General features: G+C 43.0%; 1 protein-coding gene and 1 long non-coding RNA gene across 5 annotated transcripts in view; one reads left to right on the top strand and one right to left on the bottom strand.

The window, feature by feature from the left end:
• The window catches only part of LOC120484830 (NLR family CARD domain-containing protein 3), a 72,602-nt gene that overhangs the window by 39,682 nt on the left and 19,105 nt on the right, over window positions 1–13,815 (bottom strand). For 3 of the 4 annotated variants that reach the window (XM_089118875.1, XM_089118876.1, XM_089118879.1), the window contains exons 4-6: window positions 8,845–8,970; window positions 6,963–8,693; window positions 5,752–5,823 (exon numbers count right to left, since the gene is read on the bottom strand). In XM_089118875.1, coding sequence (XP_088975001.1) covers window positions 5,752–5,823; window positions 6,963–8,693; window positions 8,845–8,970 — 1,929 coding nt within the window. Of the gene's footprint in view, window positions 1–3,732; window positions 3,953–5,751; window positions 5,824–6,962; window positions 8,694–8,844; window positions 8,971–13,815 lie in introns of those variants that run through there. The other variant, XM_089118883.1, reaches the window with a different exon arrangement.
• On the top strand, window positions 11,683–12,569 carry LOC120477383 (uncharacterized). Its single transcript, XR_005622386.2, has 3 exons — window positions 11,683–11,807; window positions 11,937–12,041; window positions 12,421–12,569. It is a non-coding gene; the product is annotated as an uncharacterized LOC120477383 (long non-coding RNA).

Here is a 13,815-nt window from a genome sequence, read left to right as displayed (position 1 = left end):
TGGTAACCTACACTACACTCAAACGGAGATAGGCCCGTAGATGACACCGGTAACGTATTGTGGGCGTACTCCACCATTGACAGTTGCTGGCTCCATGAGGAAGGATTCTTGGAAACCAAACATCGCAACGTTCTTTCCAAATCTTGGTTGGCTCTCTCAGTTTGACCATTGCTCTGGGGATGAAACCCTGAGGACAGACTAACAGTCGCCCCCAGTAATCTACAAAACTCTCTCCAAAATTTGGACACAAATTGGGGTCCTCTGTCGGAAACCACGTCTATCGGGAGGCCATGTAAGCGAAAGACGTGGTCTACAACGGTCAACGCTGTCTCCTTGGCTGAGGGTAATTTGGGCAAGGGAATAAAATGGGCCGCCTTCGAGAACCGGTCCACCACGGTCAAAACTACCGTGTGCCCCTGAGAGGGTGGGAGGGCGGTAATGAAATCTAGCGCAATATGGGACCAGGGTCTTGAAGGGACCGGCAGCGGTTGAAGTAACCCATCAGGGGGCCGATTGGAAGTCTTACCAGTGGCACAAACTGAGCAAGCCAAAACAAAATTGTGAATGTCGCGAGCCATAAGTGGCCACCAGAATCCTTGCTTCACTAAAAATCTAGTACGACTGACTCCTGGATGACAAGCTACATTGGAACAATGCCCCCACTGGACGACGTCGGACCGTAGTCCCTCCGGCACAAATAAGCGGTTCGGTGGACACCCGGGCGGAGGCGTTACCCCTTCTAAGGCCGTCATGACCTTCGACTCGAGCTCCCATGTGAGTGTGGAGACAAATAGATTCTCGGGTAAAATGCACTCGGGAGTAGACGGGCGTTCGGAAGGATCAAAAATGCACGATAAAGAATCGGGTTTTATATTTTTGGAACCCGGACGGAACGAGAGAGAAAAATCAAAACGACCGAAAAAAAGTGCCCACCGAGCCTGCCTGGAGTTCAATCTTTTAGCAGTTTAAATATATTCCAGATTCTTGTGATCAGTCCAGACAATAAAAGGTACCCCCGACCCTTCCAGCCAGTGACGCCATTCCTCCAATGCAAGCTTGACGGCCAACAACTCTCTGTTACCAATGTCATAGTTACGTTCAGCAGGAGATAAACGATGAGACAAAAACGCGCACGGGTGCATCCTATCGTCTAAGGGAGAACACTGGGATAGTACTGCACCTACCCCCACCTCTGACGCATCGACCTCCACCACGAACTGCCGTGAAGAATCAGGGGTAACAAGGATTGGGGCTGAAACAAAACGGCCTTTGAGTTTGGCAAACGCAGTCTGGGCTGCGTCTGACCACCTGAACGGAGCTCGGGGGGAGGTCAAGGCGGTCAGAGGCGCGGCTAGTTGGCTGAAATTGCGAATGAACCGCCGGTAGAAGTTAGCGAACCCCAGAAACCTCTGTAGGGCCTTACAGGAATCTGGACTTGGCCACTCCACCACAGCCTTAACCCTCTCAGGATCCATACGCACTCCTTTAGCCGAGACGATGAACCCTAAAAAAGGGACAGACTGTGCATGAAAAGCGCATTTCTCCGCCTTGACAAAAAGCCCATTCTCTAGCAGCCTCTGAAGCACTCGTCTGACATGCTGCACATGTTCCTGGAGAGAAGAAGAAAATATCAATATGTCATCCAGGTAAACATATATGAACTGATCGACCATATCTCGCAGCACATCATTGACCAGTGCCTGAAAAACCGCCGGGGAGTTGGACAAACCGAAAGGCATGACCAAATATTCAAAGTGCCCCCTAGGGGTGTTAAAGGCGGTTTTCCATTCATCCCCCTTCCTGATGCGGACCAAATGATAAGCATTACGTAAGTCCAATTTTGTGAAGACCGACGCTCCCTGCAACCTTTCGAAGGCTGAAGATATCAACGGCAAAGGGTAAGTATTATTTACCGTTATGTTGTTCAACTCTCGGTAATCAATACAAGGTCACAGAGATCCGTCTTTCTTCCCCACAAAAAAGAACCCCGCCCCCGCTGGAGAAGAAGAAGGGCGGATGAATCCGGCTGCCAGAGAATCAGAAATATATTTCTCCATAGCCTCCCTTTCCGGAACCGAAAGAGAATATAACTTGCCCTTAGGCGGAGACTTACCTGGCAATAAGTCTATAGCACAGTCATAGGGACGATGCGGAGGAAGAGAAGCAGCACGAGACTTACTGAACACTTCCTTCAAGTCTTGGTACTCTGCGGGCACGTTTGACAACTCCACTGTCTCCTCCTGCAACATAGGAACAGAAACAGACGCACAGGCAGACACAAGACAAGACTGATGACATTGATTGCTCCAGGACACGACAGTGCACTGCTGCCAGTCCACACGGGGGTTGTGCTGAATGAGCCACGGATGTCCGAGAATGACGGGTGCTAGAGGTGAGTCCATAATATAGAATGACAGTCTTTCAGTATGATTTCCAGAAGTGATGAGAGTGATGGTTTCCGTGGTGAATTCGATAGTGGGGAGCTCCTGACCGTTGAGTGCATTAACTGAAATCTTGTGTGAGAGGGGTTTGATGGGAACATGAAACTTAAGTGCAAACGAATAGTCCATAAAATTACCTTCGGCTCCCGAGTCCAACAGTGCCCGACAGTCCTGGGTGTGTGTTGACCATCTAAGTCTTACCGGGAGGAGCGTAGATGTTGATGAGGTCTTCGGAGCGGAGATCCCACCCGATAGTAGCCTCATAGTTACAATCGGGCTTGGCCTTTTACCGGGCAGCTGTAAGCATGATGACCAGTCCCTCCACAGTAAAGGCATAGTCCATGGGACCTCCGCCTTTCCTTCTCCTCCCGGGAAAGCCGAGCTCGCCCTACCTGCATGGGCTCATGATCGTAAGTAGCGCTGACCGCATCCGCTCCGCTGTACCGCTGACTCTCGGAACCACTGGCCCAACCGGCTGGGCAGACTTCTTCTCTCCGCTCTGGTCACACGAGCATCCACCTTTAAGGCCAGATCAATGAGTCCATTAAGAGATGTGGGTAGCTCCAGTGTATAAATCTCTCTCTGGATGCGGTCAGCCAACCCATGCAGGAACATGTCCCACTGCGCCTCTTCGTTCCATTTACACTCAGCCGCTAAAGTTCTGAATTCGATGGAAAAATCTGATACAGACTTATCTCCTTGACGTAGATCCGCAAGAATTCTAGCTGCCTCTCTCCCGGCCACCGCCCGATCGAAGACTCGCTTCATCTCGTCGGCGAGTGTCTGGAACGAAGCACAGCATGGGTCTTGGTTTTCCCACACCGCCGTCCCCCATAGTGCCGCCTTCCCAGACAATAGCGTCAAAACAAACGCCACTTTAGATTGTTCAGTACTGAAGGTTCTGGGTTGAAGTGCAAAGTGCATTGAACACTGAGTGAGGAACGCTCTGCAGAAACTGGGCTCACCAGCATATAGCTCAGGCACCGGTAGACGAGGCTCCGTCTGGGAAGGGTTAACTGATGGTATGAGGGGAACAGGCGGCGTGGGGGGCACAGTGGGCACACGCAAAAGCTGGATCTTCTGGGTGAGCTCGGACACCTGCGCTACTAGAGCTTGGACAGCTCTCCCTGTGTCATTGATGTTTTTCTCACAGGAATCCATCCTCTGTATGCTGCTGTCGACGAAATCCTGAAGAGACGCTGGCGATCCACCTGCTGCTTCCATAATGGTCAGATCGTTCTGTCACGACAAATGATGGCCAGGAAGCAATGTGCAAGTAACTCAGTTTATTAATATAAATGACTGGTCAGACAAGGGTGGACACAGGGTGCAGCGCAGGGACGTCGATGATCAACAGAGTGGTGATGAGAGGTGAGAATGACGAGGTAGAAGACTTGAGTAGATCCAGACACGGAGACGAGAACACGAACGGAATCAGGAACGAACCAAGGCACAAGGAAGAGACGTCAACCGGGACACAGGAACTCACAACAAGAACATCAAACAACGATCTGACAAAGAGAAGACAAAACAGTGAGTATATATAGACCAGCAAACGAGCTGCAGCTGGTGACCGTAATGAAACCAGCTGCGCGCTGATCAGCGCTGATAGATCAGCCGCGCCCTCTACTCACACACCCACACACGTATAACAACAAAGACACGAGACACGAAGAACACAATGAATTCGTGAAACGTGACAAAATTACACTAATATAGGCAAATTAAAATACTTTTGTCCTTATTTCTTCACTTGCAAGAAATAAACCCTTGAACTAGTATTTAGGAGAAAACACCAGATGACCATGATGATCGCATCAGCAAAGTGCACACTTTTCTTTAATTCACTCAGCACGGATGCCTATTCTTAAAGTCTTGTGCTGTTTTATAACGGCAAAAAGCCATATCATGGTCTCGATATTAGTTCATTGGCAAAACATAACGCTAAAGACCTTTATGTTAGGTTATACATTTTACATCTTCTAATATGTGTTGGGAAAAGGGAGAAGAGACTTCGGCAAAAGGCGGATTCAAACTTGGGTCGAGCGCATCAAAAGTTGATTCACACGCTTTGCGTAAAAGTTTAAAGCTCAAATATAAACACTGATGTCTACGGTAGCGAACACAATAGAGTAAATAGAGCTTTTAATAGAAACTTGGCTCTTAAAACAACACATTTATCGATTACATTGTTTCTCCACTAGGAGGCGACAAGTGACTTAAAAATGTATTTGTTATTGAATTATTTATTCAAGAGAATGTACAACTGTATGATGCTCCTGAAATAAAACTCAGAAAGATGTGATGAATTGTTTTTGTAAATATGACTCATCTTACACGTCATGTACAGTCTGTATAAGTGTATGATTGAACTTTTCCTCATAGTCTAGTGTTAAAAACAAAATCACACTACATTTCAATATCGAATTGCAATATTGTAGAATCGCAACGTATCGGCACCAAAGTATCGAATCTGGAGATAGATGCATTGTCCCATCCCTAGTAGTGTAATGTAGACAGACACTAAGGTTTGAATTTTTCTTTGTTTAATTTGCACCCTGAATATGGGTTGGAGCTTTTAATTTTGAACTCTCAAAGTGCACCAGACTGCTGAATTTAACCTTTAAAGAACACTAAATTTTCTTACAGGGGAGCATGCCCCCCAACCTCCCTAGAGAAACAGAGGTCCACTTCTGACACTGGGTAGTTGCACCCCTGAGTAACTCAGTAGTCTATGTATTTGAATAATGTTTAAATGTAGTCATATTTGTGAATTTAATTATGTAGCTAATTTTCATTATGTAGGTAATTTTCATTTTCTCACGAGTGCCGTCAGGGTTACTCTCTGGCCCTGTCCCAAATGGCACACTCCGAACTTGTGGACTTCCTCAGAGTCCACACTTCGGTGACGTCATGTAGTGCAGACCTATAGGGCCCTTAGCGCGAGTCCGCGAGGGTGCATTGAGAGGTATTTTTTGGGACAGACTCGATCGTCACGCCAGACACAGGAACTCACGCCTGTGAAAGCCTTATCCCTCTCCATACGGAGCTGAATAAACTTAAAGATCATCTCATCAGTCCCTTTATTAGAAATATATAATAATTATTTTTTAATGATATAAACAAATATCATTAAAAAAAATTCCAGTCATCGAAAACAGGATTTATTTTATTTTCCCAAATCCTATCCATGTGAACTAAACAGCCTGCTTTTACAGTTCTATATTTGTATATAATATATAATTTATAATGTTTAAGTAAGAACTGTTATAATGTTTTAGCAGTGATGCTTGTTCTCAGTGTTACTTACTCAGCGTGTCTAGTCGCTGTAACCACAGGCATCAGCTTCTGAAGAACTTCATCTCCTGTGTTTTGTGGGACACTAATAGAAAATAACAAATAAACAATTATTAACGCTAACAATAATAAATCATATCATAAGTAAATAATACATTATACCTTTTTTAACTAAACACAGCTTTATAAAGGACGTGTGTTAAAGTTGTTTAGTGTCTATAACTGTAGAAGTCTCGTATTCAGCAACACAGATTTGTTTTCTCTTTTTCTTGTCAATGTCGTTTGTCAAGGTCTATTAGTCTACATTTACACTACAACACTATTCAACATATCAGATTTTGTTGAGTCAAATGTGTATATTTTCATGAATCAAGAAGTATTTTGTGTTAAATAAGTTGTTTTTGAAATGAGAAGTAATAATGATAAAGTCACATTAGCTGGGGAAGCAGCACTGGCGCGCACTGGCGCGCACACACACACACACACACACACACACACTCACACACACACACCTCATTCATCTTCGTCTTGTACACACAACACACACACACACACACCTCATTCATCTTCGTCTTGTTCACACACACACACACACACACACACCTCATTCATCTTCGTCTTGTTCACACACACACCTCATTCATCTTCGTCTTGTGCACACACACACGCACACACACACACACACACACACACACACACCTCATTCATCTTTGTCTTGTTCACACACACACACACACACACACCTCATTCATCTTCGTCTTGTGCACACGCACACACACACACACACACACACACACACACACGAGATGCTGATCGACATTCACCCTTTACTCCACTCTTCCTTCCAGATCCATTTCCTGGTCAATTCATACACTTAGACTGCACTGTCTCGTCGTTTTGTCCCTGTTTCATCTGTGTGTGTGTGTGTCCGTCTGTGTCTCCCAGTGTCTTACATTAACACAAAATGATCTGAATTAAAGACACAAAATGAAGTCTGTCTTTAAAAGATCCTTCAAACTGAGACGGCCTTCAGAGGCGCTTGATGACGTGGCAGTCGAGATATGCAGCCTTACTAGGACACAGCCACGGTTTGAGAAACACCCGCAAATTATGGACAATATCCCAGAAATCAGTCTGAGCCCGTGATTTAAACACCTCTGATCTCTGAGTTTCTCTTTCTTCATAATGTTTTAGACTGTAATGATTGCACTCAGTGTTACTTACCCATCAGTACTGTCTCCAATTAAGCTCTTCAGGTCAAACACCTGCAGTGTCTTCTCTGAGGACAACAACACAAACACTAAAGCTGACCACTGGGACGAGGAGAGTTTCACATCACGTAATCCTCCATATGAGCTCGCACGAGGTTGAGCTTCGTTGACTAGAGAAAGATCTCCCAGTTCATTCAGACAGTGAAACAGATTGATGTATTTCTCTGGAGAGGGATTCTCACTGATCTTCTCTTTAATATAGTCAACTGTTTCCTCATTGTTGTGAGAGCTGTTTGCTGTCTGTGTCTTTAGTTCTTGTAAGAGACTCTGATTAGACTCCACTGACAGACCCAGAAGGAAACGAAGGAAAAGGTCCAGATGCCCATTTCTACTGTGTAAAGCCTCATCCACAGCTCTCTGATGGAGATCAGATAGGGACACTTTGCCTCCATTAGTTGGTTTGGTAATCTGGTCAAACACATTGATGTTATTGTTGATAAAGGAGAGATGCACATATAGAGCTGCTAGATGTTCCTGAATGCTCAGATGAACAAAGCAGAAGACTTTCCCCAGACACAAGCCCAACTCCTCTCTGAAGATCTGAGTGCACAATCCTGAGTAAACTGATGCTTCTGCCACATCAATGCCACACTCGCTCAGGTCTTCCTCATAGAAGATCAGGTTGCCTTTCACAAGCTGCCGATACGCCAGTTCCCCCAGTTTGACGATCATGTCTTCATCTTTCACTTTCTTCTCATAGTCCTTCTCATGTTTGATGTTGGTCTGAATGAGCAGGAAGTGTGTGTACATTTGAGTGAGAGTCTTGGGAATCTCTCGTCTCTCTGCTTCACTGCACATCTCCTCTAGAACAGTGGCTGAGATCCAGCAGAACACTGGGATGTGGCACATAATAAAGAGGCTCCTTGAGGACTTCAGGTGTGAGATGATCCTGTGGGCCAGACTCTGATCACTGATCCTCTTCCTGAAGTATTCCTGCTTATGTGTGTCACTGAAGCCTCGTACCTCTGTCACTCGATGGACACACTCAGAGGGGACGAGATCCGCTGCTGCTGGTCTGGAGGTGATCCAGATGAGAGACGAGGGAAGCAGATTCCCCACAATGAGGTTCGTCAGCAGCTCATCCACTGAGGCTGATTCAGTCACATCACACAACCTCACATCGCTCTGAAAATCCAGAGACAGACGACACTCATCCAGACCATCAAAGATGAACAGCACTTTATACTCATCACTGGATATGGCCATTTCTCTGCTTTCAGGGAAGAAGCGATGAAGAAGATCTGAAAGACTGAGTGTTTTGTCCTTCATCAAGTTGAGCTCTCTGAAAGCCAGTGGAAATATGAGCTGGACGTCCTGATTCTCTTTCCCTTCAGCCCAGTCCAGGATGAGCTTCTGCACAGAGACTGTTTTTCCAATGCCAGCGACTCCCTTTGTCAGCACAGTTCTGATGGGTTTGTCTTGTCCAGGTAAAGGTCTAAAGATGTCACTGCATTTGATCGGTGTGTCCTCTGTTTCTGCTCTCCTGGACTGTGTCTCAATCTGTCTCACCTCATGCTCATTATTGATCTCTCCACTTCCACTCTCTGTGATGTAGAGCTCTGTGTAGATCTCATTCAGGAGTGTTGGCTTTCCCTGCTTTGATATTTCCTCACACACACACTCAAACTTCTGTCTCAGATTTGATCTCAGTGTGTTGAGGACTTCAGCAGCTTTAGAGTCATGGCTGGAAGATTACAATAACACATTATTACACAAGTCAGAGAAGTAAATAACCATGAATTACAAAATTGATTATCTGTATTATGGGACACATCAATAGGTTTCTGAAATATTTCTATCATTAATCATGTGTTTGAGTTATAGAAATAATATACCTGAGATCAGACTGTGTTTCTCCACTCTTAAACACTTGTGGTTTCTCCATAGACCAGTCACTCTTCACAGACACACAGCTGGACTCTGGGTTTGAGCTCTTCTGCTGGACTGAACTGGGTTCAAAACTAAGTAAAATAAAAAAAACATACAGACTTATAAATGTTGTGCACTTTTACTGGAATCTTCTGTCTTTAGGAAAAACCAGGGAGTGTTGTAACACTTTTGCTTTAGCGTCTGTAAGTGTGTTTTGCATATAACTTTGATTATAATTATTTTCAGGAATTAAAGGAGCATTTCACCCATTGCAAGATTAATCTTTATTGAAAGTGGATCATATATGTAGTCGAAATGTAAAATAATTTTTTTAATTTGGTGCCCTCTTGGCCGAGAAAAGACAGAAAATAACCAAGGGAAGCCTATATATGAAAAAACTATATGTCCCACAATCCACAGCTCCGCAAGCCACACCCACTAATCCGGAACAGCGCAAACAGAGAATTCTCTCTTCCGTCTACAAGGCTAACATTAGCTGTCACCGGAGTTTGACATTTATTTCACACAAAATGTCTAGTTGGCTGTGGCGAGCAGGACGATCGAGGGCGAGGGATGTAAGAGGACGGCGTGAGGCCGGTGGCGTGAGTTATAACAGAGACTGATAATGAAAGACACCTGTGAGGGGCGCGCCGGTCTTGCGTTTCTCACGGAAAAGCGAAAGCATAAAACGGGGAGCGACGACGGCAGATCGAGAGAGAAACAGGCCTGATTTTATGCTGTGTTTTGTTTCTGTTGTGTGTAACGTTACAGCAGTCGTCAATGAGGAACTTTCGTTTTGTATTTGTTCATTTTACTATTAAAATGTTTAAATGTTCGCCGGTTCCTGCCTCCTTCTTCCCACAACAACAAACCCTGTTAACGTTACATTGGCAAACTCATTAGTGAATTACTCCTCGTTTGTATTTATTTCTGTTTGGTGAATTACTGCATGATATAATGGATGTTTAGTCAGGCGAAACTATCACAACACGAACGTCCGTGTGCTCGTCTGATTCAGAGATTTCCTCCAGGAGAAATTGCCATCGTTGAAATTCTCTGCAGCAGAAGGACTGTGTGTCCGTAGGCCGTAGCAAGCAGCGAGAGTACAGGCAACAGCAGTCCACCTCAGCTCGACCCAGTCCGGGCGTCTCGACCCAGTCCGGGCGTCTCGACCGACGGGCAGCCGCCTCCTGTTCCTCCATCAGCCTCAGCTGCTCTAAACTATACTGCAGTTCGTAAAGATAGTCACGAACATCGGATTCGAGCAGCAGAACTTCAAAATCCTCTTCTTCCATATCATGTTTAGTTTCTTCCGTCATTGTCATACTTACTATCTCCACAGCGCTTGTTAGCTTAGCTTCCAAACAAGATGGCGGATATTGATTTCAGTTTCTGCAAGTGAAGTCCCACCCACTGATCTGTAATAGGGTGAGTGGGTCAAACACCCTGGAATAATAATGAGCTAACATATGTAGTTCTAAAGATTTTAATGAAATATGACTTCCTGCTTATCGTGACGCAAAATGAGGATTTCTACGTCATAATAAGCAGGAAGCTAAACACTTAAATCCTTATTTCTCCCATCTCAGGGAAAATAAGGGAATAAACAATGACCCTTCAAAAATATGACTGGGTTTCTAAAGATACAAAGCTTAATGCAAATGGGTGAAGTGACCCTTTAACTAACTGGTTTTTTAAATGTTAAGCCTGATTTAAAAAATGAATCAAAGCAACTGAAAAAATAAATGGTTTTATTCGGCATTAGGAATAAAAAAAAACATTGAAAACAACTATAGAATTATAGAATAGATTAAACTCAGGTGAACATCAACCAACTCTTCTGAACGGCCCAATGGAGGACGAAGACTCAGCGACTAAAGAGACCAATGTGTTTCTGAGCTTTAAAGATAAACCAGCTTACTGTACTCTAATAACGGTATCTTCACTGTGAAACATCACCGTTCTGACCAGACAATGTGAAGCTCTCAACAAATCTGAACCAGCGCTTACTAACATCTGCTCAATTTTACACCGACTCCATTATATAAAGGTAATAATAATAATAATTAAAGCTGCAAGCAGCATTTATCGGTGTTCAGGTCTTTAAGGCATTTAAGCACAAAATCATCAAAAGACATTAAGTTGTATGTAGCAGGCATGATTTATCATGATATACTACATTTCAGCTTGATATTACATAATTAACCATGTTCCAATATGATTTATCATAATTTAACATGTTAAAATATGATTTACTACAGTTTAGTTAACACACTCATTTTCAACTTCAGGATAATAGTCATTTTTTACTAAATGTGGTTGTAAATGTTAAAAGATTGAATTGATAAAGTTATACTATGAATTATAGTTGAGTATTGTGAAAAAAAAATAATTTAAACAGCAGTGGGCAGTACAACACCACTCATTGACCACCTATAATCCGATCCTCACGGAACTTTGTGGAGGAACTTTGGTTGCTGTAGCGCCACCTATCCACCTATGCACCTCGTACTCTGATAGCTTTGAGATATACAAATCCGAGATATACATCTTGTCCGTCTTGAGCCAGGGATTACAGTGGTGTAAAAACATTGAAGCTAAGTCAAACGGTCTTGGAGTTATGAGCAATTTAGTACTTTTGGTTGCTGTAGCGCCACCTATGGGCCAATCGGGCTCATACTCTGACAGCTTCTCCACAATTTGAGGCCCTACCAACTGACAAAGTTTCAGAGCTCCAGCCCTTACGGTTTGGGCTGCACAATGCGTTTTAGGGGATTTTTTTTTTCTTTCTAGCAAATACAATTCATGGGTTTCAGTCACGTGACTTTTTTGTTGCGGCCGCCATCTTTAGGACCTTTGCGTAGCTTCTCCTGATCGGAAAGATGTCGCACACTAAAATAGCACAGCACACCTCATTACAGATGAAAAGGTATTTAAATAAAATTGATACTTAAGGTTTAGATCCGTGTTTACTTTCAAACGAACTGCTGACTTGTAAAAATTTGACGTTCGCTGAGATTTACTACCTCGTCCACAATCCCTATCCATTCACCGGAAGGCATTTAAAAGCACTGAAGCCTACCGCTACTTCACCTCAGGATGGGTTAATGATCCCGGAATCTATCATCTGGAGATGAAGAAAATGTTCTTGATAACAGGAAGGGTAAGTGGCACTCTTTTATTTGCTGGACATAAAAGTATTGTTGAAATAAATTGACCGTTCGCAAAAACCCGCCCCCCGCCATGTCCGATAAGCTCATTTATTTTTAGCACTCACAATATTTCACAACATCTTTACTGAAAATGCATATGTACATTACAATTTAGAGTGTCAAAGTTATGAATTTCAGAAATGTAGACAAATCACTGTCTATTAATTTAAGGCAGAAACATTGAGCACAGCACATTCAGCCATATGTATAAGGTTACTGATGTAAATATAGATAGCTGTCTAGAATGACGTTATACGTGTTCCAATTGTAAAAAATGTTTTATCAAGCTAATCTGTAATTTGCTAATTTTACTTTTATTTACATTTTCAGGTGAAGCATTCACAAAGCCTCAGTTTAACACCAACATACCACTGGATAACAGTACAGGAAGATGGGACAGTTCTCAGATATTTTGAAGAATGTCATCAACCAAACAGTAAACTGGAACCATTGACTTCCATAGTAGGAAAAAAAATTACCATGGAAATCAATGGTTCCAGTTTGGTTACTGACATTCTTCAAAATATCTTCCTTTGTGTTCTCCTGTAGAAAGAAATGCATGCAGGTTTGAAACAACTTGAGGGTGAGAATGATGACAGAATTTTCATTTTAAAGTGAACTATTCCTTTAATGAAGTTCATATCTTCATTAAGTGTTAGTTTTCAATCAGTAGTTTAAAATGCCTTTTTCAATAACATTCGGTTAAGTTACTATTTGTGAGCCGGGCACAGGGTTTCTGGTAGGAATAAATATTTGCACAGTAGAAATGCAGTTTGAATCTACAACCTAATTACCCATGTGGTTTATAATGTATATGGGATTTTTTATGAATGATTTGATTATTACAAATGATTAACAATAAACAGAATGAGAACAGAATTTTACTGTCACCTTTTTTTATTGCAAATATAAAACAGACTTGTATCAAAACAAACATCAGTTCATATAGTTATGTGTTACACTGGGAACACAATGTTACGTAGTCTTTATTCTGAGGGCACAACAGATGGGCAAATGTTACACAAAGGGAGTCAGCCCAGGTCCCCCCTTTAGGAATCCCGACAAGAAGGTGAAGACGACCATCATCTTGGAATAGGATGGAAGTCCAGTTAAGTCCTGGACCATCTCATCATTGTCTTTGAACACCTCCTGCTGGAAAGATAACTTGCTTACCCTGTCCCTAAGTTGATAGACCTCTGCCCTCAGTCTGGTACACTCTTCTGTCAGTTTCTTCACAGTTTCTCGACAGGCTTCATCGGAGCATGCTACACTGCTCTCAGTATGGATAGGGTCTTTACAGTAGCTGTGTTCCCCACTCTGCCCGCTCTCAGGAAAGCTGTCACTGTGGTCCATCTCATTGCCAGTATATTTACCATGGGGTAACATTGACACATCACTGGTACAACTTCTCTTCCTCTTGACAGCTTGTGTTTGCTCAAATTTCTTGTAGCAATTGGTTTTTATTTGTCGTTGCTCAGGTGACAGGTAGGCAAACAGATTTGGCACATAATCGGGGTTCAGAGGATTATCACTTTTCTTGCCTGCAGTGGTATAATGAGACACCAATTAACATTACCAACTCAGAATTAGTGATTACACTTTTATGATAACTGCATGCTATTAATCATTAGTTAAGCATGAGTAAACAGTTAATACATAATTTTTTTAAGCATTAATAGACAATAAATAGTTTATAAATACAGCTATAAATGCTTTTTACTAGAT

This window comes from Pimephales promelas, chromosome 2, assembly GCF_988280905.1.
Source record: "Pimephales promelas chromosome 2, fPimPro1.hap1.1, whole genome shotgun sequence".
NCBI lineage: Eukaryota > Metazoa > Chordata > Actinopteri > Cypriniformes > Leuciscidae > Pimephales > Pimephales promelas.
Note: the sequence above shows the minus strand (reverse complement) of the source record. Positions and strands in the feature narration are given on the sequence as shown.